Source organism: Chaetodon trifascialis, chromosome 5 (assembly GCF_039877785.1).
Source record: "Chaetodon trifascialis isolate fChaTrf1 chromosome 5, fChaTrf1.hap1, whole genome shotgun sequence".
In the NCBI taxonomy this organism is placed as follows: Eukaryota; Metazoa; Chordata; class Actinopteri; order Chaetodontiformes; family Chaetodontidae; genus Chaetodon; species Chaetodon trifascialis.
In genome coordinates this window covers 31,301,987-31,311,801 of record NC_092060.1, presented here as the reverse complement: position 1 = coordinate 31,311,801, position 9,815 = coordinate 31,301,987, and the positions used below count along the sequence as shown (strand labels likewise).

The 9,815-nt window shown below is 41.7% G+C and overlaps 1 protein-coding gene across 2 annotated transcripts; it reads left to right on the top strand.

The window, feature by feature from the left end:
• The first annotated feature begins 1,995 nt into the window (after positions 1 to 1,995).
• selenot2 (selenoprotein T, 2) lies at positions 1,996 to 6,125 on the top strand. 2 transcript variants are annotated; one of them, XM_070962778.1, is made up of 6 exons: positions 1,996 to 2,227; positions 4,622 to 4,732; positions 4,893 to 5,019; positions 5,106 to 5,193; positions 5,320 to 5,411; positions 5,625 to 6,125. In XM_070962778.1, exons 1-6 carry the CDS (start codon positions 2,019 to 2,021, stop codon positions 5,679 to 5,681), a joined length of 684 nt encoding a protein of 227 aa, XP_070818879.1. In that variant the 5' UTR covers positions 1,996 to 2,018; the 3' UTR covers positions 5,682 to 6,125. The 2 variants fall into 2 exon arrangements, with proteins under 2 accessions (XP_070818879.1, XP_070818881.1); XM_070962780.1 differs by having other exon boundaries at positions 5,320 to 5,463; positions 5,625 to 6,124.
• Positions 6,126 to 9,815: the final 3,690 nt, after the last annotated feature.

Sequence of the window (9,815 nt, the reverse complement as noted above, 5' to 3'; positions counted from 1 at the left end):
AACCGGTAGGTTACTTAACTAGAGGTCCAATCCTGACAAAGGAAATAATGGCGCATGCTGTGACGTCTAACATGAAATGACGGTGCACGTTCTGGCGTCATTTCAGAGCACTTCAATGTGATTGTTGCACATGATGAATAAAGAACTTGAACATGAATATTTAATACATTCATAAACCATAGGTTTAATTTATTGAATTAAATATTGTTAAGACACAACAACAGCATCACAGTGATGCAAACATCCAGTGTGATTTGGACATGAAGACAACACATAGATATTTTGATCTCTTGTTCTTAAATCGTTCAGTTATTCCAGCCGAAAAGTCAGTGGTGGAAGAAATATTCAGATAGCAAAGCAACATAAATACACCATTACAACTCAAATTTTAACTTTAGTAAAAGTTCAAAAGTCTTATCAGCAAAATGTCCTTGTTACGCAGCACAATGACTTACATGAACATATGGATTATTAGAAGTGATGCATTAATGTGTAAGAAGCCTTTCAATCTTGTAGCTGTTGAAGCCTGACGTAATTTAAGATACTTTATGCACTGTTGAGCAGATTAATTAAATAAAATGCATCGTATTTCATACAATCAGCATATGTTTATTAAGTACAATCTGGATCTGCAAAGTAACTGCAAATGTCAGACAAAGTACAATGTTTAACTCTAAAATGTGGTGAAGTAGAAGAATAAAGGACAAGGGATATACTGAAGTAAAGTACAAGTACGTCAGAACAGTATTTAAAGACAGCACTTGAGTAAATGTATGTTGTTGCTTTCCACCACCGGCCAAATTTTTTTTTTCTTTTTTTAATTGCTTTATTTAGGCATAATAGGCATAACAGCATTGTCCAACATTTAAGTAAAGCAGAATATATATATATATACACACACACACACACACACAAATGTACATATATACATAAATATTTAGGGTACCTGCAAAATTAATTAAACATGTTAAAGGATTCACAAATGTCCAGAGTCTTCATTGCTCTTTTGCCTTTTACACTGTGTATAAAACTGTACTTCCTTCATAAACTGCTGTATTGTTGGAGGTTTTTGACTCCACTTGCACTTGTGAATATAATACTTGCCATACAATATAAGTAAATTCAAGATGTAACTCTTTCGATGTTCGCTAGAACTATTTCCATAAAAAAATAAAACATCCTTTTCTCTCAGCCGAATGTTGGAGCCAGTCTGTACATTGTAGAACTGCTCTACTTTTGACCAAAATGTTTAACAAACACATTCAAAAAATAAATGGCAGATACAAAACACACAGTTTCTCTCCACGACTCCAAATCTTACAACAACATGATTCGTTGGGTAAATTAAATGTAATATTTTGAAGGCTACTTCCTTGATTTTATTTGTTACAAAGAATTTCTGATTGAACGTCCATACAGATTTCCATTCAGTATTTTCAAATTTTGAATTCCAGATGGATTTTGACTGAAGGGTTGAGGTTTGGTGGTACAATTTTCTAATATGTTTATTGGTACATTTATTACTTATTAATTGTACTCCACCAACAAAGAGTTTTGATGAATATTGTGTGTTCTCCTCCCCTCCCCCTTGAAGTGTCAGCAGTCCAGTAGGAATTGCGTCAAATACTATTGCATATTCTTTAGGAGTGACAGGGATTTTATATTTCGTTAGGAATCCTGTATAGCTGTACAGGTGTCTGTTTCTATTTAATAATTGTGTGACAAATATAACGTTGTTTCCCACCCAACCATCAAGAAACAATGTTTTATTTTTATATTTGATGTCTTTATTGTTCCAGATTAAAGATCTGTGTGGAGAGAAACTGTGCTTGTATATCATTAACCATGACATTAAGGCTTGTTTATGGAAATTAGACAGATTGACAGGAATCTTATTCACATCAAAATTACATAAACACCTGCTCTTTTATTATGAAATGTCTAACCGGAAGTACTGTCATGGATAATCGTCTTTCCGGGCAGCTCGACGTCCTTTCTCTTCCTGTCAGACAGCAGACATGGCGGAGTACAGCCAGGCGGGCCTCCTGGCGGCTCTGCTCCTCTTTACGGCTCTGACGGTCCGGGATATTTATCTCGGTAGATCGAGTCCGCAGCACCACCCGGCCGACAACTCCGGCCTCCCCCCGGACAACATACCGGAAACGGAGACCGGGAAACACGTCAAGTCCTCCCTGTACACGGGGCCGGTGCTCAAGTTTCAGTACTGGTGAGTTAGTTAGCACTGAGGCTAACTGTTAGCTGCTCTCCTTGGTTACCGGCTTACCGGACCTGTGCGACAAACGAGCTAACAGTTAGCATCACAAAACCATCTCTCTGAACAACATTTACGTAATAAAATGTTTCTCATTTACCACTAAGTACGTAGAAATGGCTGGTTTATGTATTTCCACATGTTTACGTGTGTTCGTAATACATTTAAAACATTTAAAACAATTTATCTGGGGAAATCTCACTGTGCACTTGTTAGCAAATGGTGTCCACTCCAAAACAGTAAGTTTGTAGAAATACTGAGCTCCTTCAGGTGGAGCACCGTCTTCATTTCTTCTCGTAGTTTTTATAGACATGATTTTCCTCACAGGAAGGCCTAAAAGCCGTTTGAAAGGGTAGAAATACATCCTTAAACAAAGTGTGCGATATATGAAATCGTGCTGTAAAGGATTATTTCTACAGCACCAGATCACCAGAACAGTGATCACAATGGTGTCTGAACATTTAGGCCTTTGTAGGTAAGCAGAAGGATTTAAAATTGTACAGACAGCAAGGGCAGAGAGGTTAACATGAGAGGACTCTGAGAGATCTCTGTTCCTAGTTTTCATCAGAACTGGTTCTGGATCAGCTGCAGAGTCTGGACAGACCTATTGGGACAGCCTGATAATAAAGAATTGTACTAATCCAACCTGGAAGTGACAGATGTATGGATTAGGTTTCTGCATCGTCTTTGAGACTGCATGTCTACAACGTTACCTGTGCTTGAAGTGAAAATAACTGACTGGTTTCATCTGGCTTGATTGATATAATTTGACCTATTCGTCAAGTGGTTGGAAAATGCTCCAAGTGCCGAGTGCAAACACAGAATTTGGGAAAACTGCTTTGAGATTTGGTGCTGCACACATTCTGAACATTTTAGAACATACGCTTAAACCTTTTACAACATAATTGAACCTACTGATCATTAGAAACCATGATTACCGACTATTGTCAATAGTATCAACAATTAAAGTGACTTCAGGTGAACCCAGAGTCACTGGGTGGAACCCTGAATGGATGGTTGAGAGCAGCCCATTGAGCCCATTGAGCCCAGTGATACCAGCTCACCTATGAGTCGAGCTTTGCGTGAGGCTGTGTGTCAGACGACAGTACGGACGCTGTTAGCCAGGTTTGGGTTTGGCTAACCAGCTGTTTAACTCAACCTTTGGTACCTTTTGTTGAAACACTTGCGACTTGTCATACACTCAGTGCGCTCATCAGTGTCCCTTTTCATGATCTGACCAATCACAGCCTGGATGGGTTAGGGTTAGGGGTTAGCGTTAGGGTTGACTTGCAAAGTAAACTGTAGAAATGTTGAAATCGTTGTGCAGACAGACTGTTGACAGCTGTAGTGAGGGAAACTCTGCGCTCTCTTGAATATGACTTAAAGCAGCTTAGTGCACTTTCTTTATTGCCAATGAAGTGTTTCAGTCTCTGTGACAGGATGTGATGGTCAGTGGTGTCGAATGCAGCACTGAGATCCAGTAAAACCAGTACAGAGACAAGTCCTTAACCAGCGCTGTCTCTGTGCTGTGGGGGGTATGGGGAGTATGACTCGTATGAAACCTGGGATTGTTCTTATTTTCCTCAGTCAGTGAAGAGTAATACGCTGCTCGAGCACTTCGGAGGACTTTCCTGCATGTTTCAAGGTCCTACCAGATGTTTGCTTTAATGCACAGCTTATTTTGGGTACACTGTGCAGCTAACGTTGTCTGCTTTATTAGCGTCTGCAGGAGTTCCACTAACAGGAATTCAGAAGTTATTAATGATGGTCCAATAAAAGGGATTTCAGTATGTGAGAAGGTCGAGCATGTGGTTAAAACAGTGAGTGGGTTCATGTCCACGCCGACAGAAGCCGAGTCTAAAAATGAGATAAACGCAGCACTAAGAACTACCCGAATGAAAAAAATGAACTTTCCCCCCGTGCATGTCTTGTAAATTAATGTCGTATTATTACTGCAGTCTGGTTTTAGACAGCTTGATTATATCCTCAGCAGTTATTTTAAGGCAACAGAAAATGTGGAAAGCTCCACATTAATGATGAGCCAATGAATCCTGTTCAGTAAATTAAAATGTTTGGAAGCTAAAACCTCAAAGCTTTTGTTGGACTGATAGAAAATTCAGAAGCTCCTGTGAATGATGCTTTTATTTTAGTGAATCTCTTCTCTGGTGAACTTATTTCCTGTACAGCCTGTAAACATCTGTCGTACCAGAGACGTGTCCTCGTCCTCTGTGAGAGACTCTGAGTTCAGATAAGAAAACTCTGAGCCTTTTTTGTGGGGCAGTTAATCATGTTGGATATCACCTGCTCTGCTGAGCTCACCACAAAGGTGTGTCCTCTGTATATTTTCAGTATCTCCTGAGGTTACAGTAAAGTGTTCCAGGAGTACTCTCGCGCTATCAGCCAGCTGTACCCGGACATCCGCATCGAGGGAGAAAACTACCCTCCAACCGCCTTCAACAGGTGAGCTCTGACCTCAGGTAACATGAGGTGAAGCAGGTGTCAGAGGAAACAATAGTTGGCAGTGTTGGTACCATCCGTATGTCTCACCACAGTATGAAGTAAAACCAGTTATACCAGTAAAACCAGCACATCTGTAGACAGCGCTCCTTTCTCCCCTCAGGTGTGTTGGTAACCTGATCTCCTACCTGAAGCTCCTCTCCATCCTGCTCATCGTCAGCGGTCAGAATCCCTTCATCTTCCTCGGCCTCGACACTCCCAGGGCCTGGACCTGGAGTCAGGACAACAAGGTGCCTGTTGCCACGGCAACACGTGTGTCAGCTGGTTACTATGGAAACAGATATTTAACCCCATGACCCCTGGTGTTGTTTGTCAGATCTTCTCCTGTCTGATGGCCTTCTTCCTCTGTAACATGATGGAGACTCACTTCCTGTCTACAGGAGCCTTTGAGGTCACTTTGAACGGTGAGTTCTGATTGGTCTAACACCTGACATCACTGTGAATGGACAGGACAAAGCAGACAAGGAAGACGGAGGCAGAGGAGGAGATTCTTGCTGGTCTCACAGTTTCGTGTCCCTTCGCTCTCTCAGACGTCCCCTTGTGGTCGAAGCTTCAGTCGGGTTACGTCCCGAACATCCAGGAGATCTTCCAGATCCTCGACAACCACCTGAAGATGAACCAGGTGGATCCCATGACCTTCTCCTCCGCATAGAGCTACACAAACACACACACAGGTAAGCACACGCACACACTCAGGTAAACACAGCAGCTGGACCACATGTGTTTAGTTCCATGTAGTTTTTCTGGTCATGTGAGCCGGTGTTCAGTGACATCGCATCGACCCTGTCACCTGACTCTCTGACGTGCGTGTCTCTCACCTGTCTCACCTCCTCAGCCGTGCTGCATTCAGGTGTCCCGGCTCAGTGGGACGTTCAGTCGCTGGCGTTCATGAAGGTTTGGCCTTAAAGCAGACTCTGCAAGGCCCAGCCGGATGTCCCCTGCCACGAAAGGAGCGCTCCCTCTGCATCGGATCACGGCTCAGCACGACAGTACCCATAATGCACCAGTCAACACGGTGGACTCAGCTGTACTCGGACTGATGACTGGAATCTACTGGTGTCTGTTAGTTCAGTTTGATTTTATTTATTTAGTTCGAGGTTCAGTTTGTTTAGCACAGAGTAAAACTAAGGTACTGTTGTTAGCTTCATGCTAATTAGCCTCCGTCTGGACAGGAAGTACCAGACAGAACTGAGTAATGAAACGACACGTAATGAATAATTAAATCTGGTTTATGTGACAAATGAATCGTTACTTTTCTAATGAAAGTCATTACTGTTGTAAAATGTCTGAAATAAGAATAAAAGTCATCAACATGAAACCAACGTGAGGCTTCAGTGTGTCAGCAGGAAATGATCTGTTTCTATTTGGTAACTGATTGAATCAAACAGCTTCAAATGATCAGTTTGTTGATCTGGATCAATATGATTAGAACCATAATGTAATTACTGGATTTGAGTTCTCAGTTCCTGATTTCTTTCTACTGGTCTAATGAGCTAAAGCACGACGGTAAAAGAAGGTGATGATGGAAAGCTCGTTCTTAAGAAATGTTGTTGGGTAACCTGCAGACGGTCTGAGCTTCAGACTGACTGAACTGATGAATCTCAAGCAAAGAGCTGAAATGACACAAACATCGACCACAGAACACCTGAAACACATAGAGAAGGTGTTCAGTGTTACCTGTCCTCCGTGGTTCAGACTGTATCTTACAACTCTACTTTCTTAAAAGTTTACCTGCTCACAGTTCCTGCACAGGTGCGCTGTGATTTGGACTCCGAGTTTGTCTGAACAGAAGCTGCAGGACTGAACCGGACGAGCTGCAGAAACACAACAGGTCACAGCATGACTCCGCTCATCTGAACACCTGGACTCAGGTGAATGCTCAGACTTTTCTTGATCAGTTAAACATACAGTATAGAAAGAAATGTGGAGGCTGGTAGCTCAGAGACTCACCTGTCACCTTACTGCAGGTGGTGGAGCCAAACACCTTCTTCAGGATGAATCTTAGGTCTGCAGAACAGAGTGTCTGCAGGTCACCTGATACACCAAGACAGGTGGGGATGAGGAGGAAGGTAAGGACGGACGGGACAGGTAATTTTTAAATTTCATAGCATCAGCATTCGCTCACCTGAAATCATCTCACAGAGCTGCTGCAGGTGATCATCAGTATTGTCATGGAAACAGGACCGAATGGTGTGGTCAAGCTTGGAGTCAAAGAAAATGCAAAAAGAAAAATGTATTAAAAAGCAGCTCAGAAGTTTATCTAAGAGTGGAAAGGGTACAGCTTTCTGAGGGCAATGTACCTGGCAACACCTGAAAAGTTATGAGAACGTGTGAAATGGGTACAGTGCTGAAAGAAGCTGATGCAGCAGTTAGATGAAGTACCAAACGAAGACTAAGTGAATGAAGTTGAAGTGTTAGCTGAGGGGTATGGAGCACCAAATGGGACACATTGAAATATATAAATACATCTTTAAATAAATGATTAAATGTGTCATTAATTAATTATAATGGGAATTAAATGAATACATCTAGAATTATTTCATTATTTATTTAATTATTTCACTATTTAATTATTTCATGGACCTTTGTTGCAGCGCTTCATGAATTTATTTTATCTGTCAAACTCACCCATCAAAGTCAGTGGGCGGGACTAATGATGATCTAGTGAATCGATTGCTTTCGACTGAAGTCTTCAAGCGTGCCATGTTTTACCGCTCTTTCATTGAGTCTGTGATGACCTTTTCTTTCACTTGTTGGTTTTCATCACTCGGGGTAAAGCAGAAAAATGTTCTTAATAAGGTGGTCAAAGTCTGTAGTAAGATTACCGGCATTGCTCAAGAAACTCTGCACGATCTGTACAACAAACAGCTGCATAAGAAAGCAGAATCTCTCTCGTCTGATTGTTCACATCCTTCACATCATCAGGTCCAGTTCCCTCCATCAGGTTCACTGCTCACACGTCCACATATTAACATGCCTTTGTTCCTTCTGCCATCTCCCTCCTCAACTCCAGGAGGAAAAGGTCGCTTGCCTGAAGTGTTATGATTGATTTTATTTATTTTGAAATTTATTCTACTTATTGTATATATAGATAGATAGATAGATAGATAGATAGATAGATAGATAGATAGATAGATAGATAGATAGATATGTATTTGTTTTTATAGGATTATTTGCTAGTGTACATGTATTTTATGTTTGCTCCCTCTGCTGTACAACCAGTTGTCCCACTGGGGACAAATAAAGTGATTGGGGGAAAAAAAAAAAAAGCATGGCGGCTGCAGAAGAGCTCGTTCAGCTTTCAGGAGAGTTGCTCTCAGATACTTTAAACCTCGCAGAGTACGTGGAAGCAGGACCTGCTGACCCAGAGCATGCGGTCTGTAAAGCAGAGGAATTCATCGAAGTGGTTGGCGTTATTTCGGCACTTTACGACCGAGACATTGATCCGAGAGTGAAATCAAATTTAGAAGAAGTTCTCCACCGCTTTGCTGCTCAGCAGCCACTGCAGCGCACATGGACCAGCGCGACTGGCACTTCACAGAACACCACTGCAGTTCTGGAGCTCCAGGTTCTCTCTGCTGTACCACCTCGAGAAACTGCAGCAATGTTCAGAGTATCAACGGAAACCATCAGGAGGCGTATGCAACAATGCGGTCTAAGCTATTTATGCTAAATGATTTATTCCAAATAATTACTTTACAGTCTATGTATTGCTGGTCCCGTCCGGACATTACGCGTAATATTACTCGTTGTTTGTTTTTTCCAGAAAGACAGACCTCTACTCAGCTGTGATGATGAAGAGTTACACTTAAAACACTGGCTACAAGCGAATGCATGGCCACCTGAAAGCAAGAGCTGCGCGTGTTCCAGGTCGTAATATGGCCACAAATTGTATCTGTAGGGATGGCCCAGTCGTTCTGTAAGGGGCAATGTGTAGTTCAGAGGTTGTTATGGAGAAATAAACCCTGACGCCTGCGGCTGTGTCCGAAATCACTCCTGCTTCCACGTACTGTGCGAGGTTTCAAATATCTGAGAGCAACTCTCCTGAAAGCTGAGGGAGCTCTTCTGTAGCCGCCACGCTTGAAGACTTCAGTCGAAAGCAATCGATTCACTAGATCATCGTTAGTCCCGCCCTCTGACTTTGATGGGTGAGTTTGACAGATAAAATAAATTCATGAAGCGCTGCAACAAAGGTCCATGAAATAATTAAATAGTGAAATAATTCTATATGTATTCATTTAATTCCCATTTTAATTAATTAATGAAACATTTAATGACACTTTTATTTATTTAATTCCCATTATAATTAATTAATGACACATTTAATCATTTATTTAAAGATGTATTTATATATTTCAATGTGTCCCATTTGGTGCTCCATAGAGAGGAAAGCACCAAAAGGAGGTTCAAACTGTACATGATAAACTGTTCACATGTATAAACTGAAAGATGATGGCTGTTTTTAGACGTAGACTAAGATGATGGCTGTTTTTAGACGTAGACTAAGATGATGGCTGCTGAAGTGTAAGTTGGGAAAGCAGTTGAGGAAAATTGTGTGTGAGCAGTGGAAGAGTTAGTTAGAAGAGCTTTTGTGAAGATGTGAAACCTGAAAGCAGTTGAAATGTCTGTAAAAAAAAAAAAAAGGATAATTATGAATTGGAGTTTGTTTTTTTATCATTGTGTGCTGCTGAGTCACTAAATAGAAAAAGAACCGTTCAGTTTCATTCAGTTTCTGTCTTTCAGAGAAGTTTTCAGGTAAAGACACAACGATGGCTCATCTCACCTGACTGTCGGCTGTGGTCCTCCACTGACTCAAACTGGGGTAGAGACGAGAGTTTCCACCCAGCTGTGGAGTTCTGTCTCTGTGTAAACTCTGCTCACTGCCCCCCTCTGACTGCTGGACGTCTGTCCTCTGGTTGTTTGACCTCTGGACATCTGTCCTCTGGTTGTTTGACCCCTGGACATCTGTCCTCTGGTTGTTTGACCCCTGGACATCTGTCCTCTGGTTGTTTGACCCCTGGACATC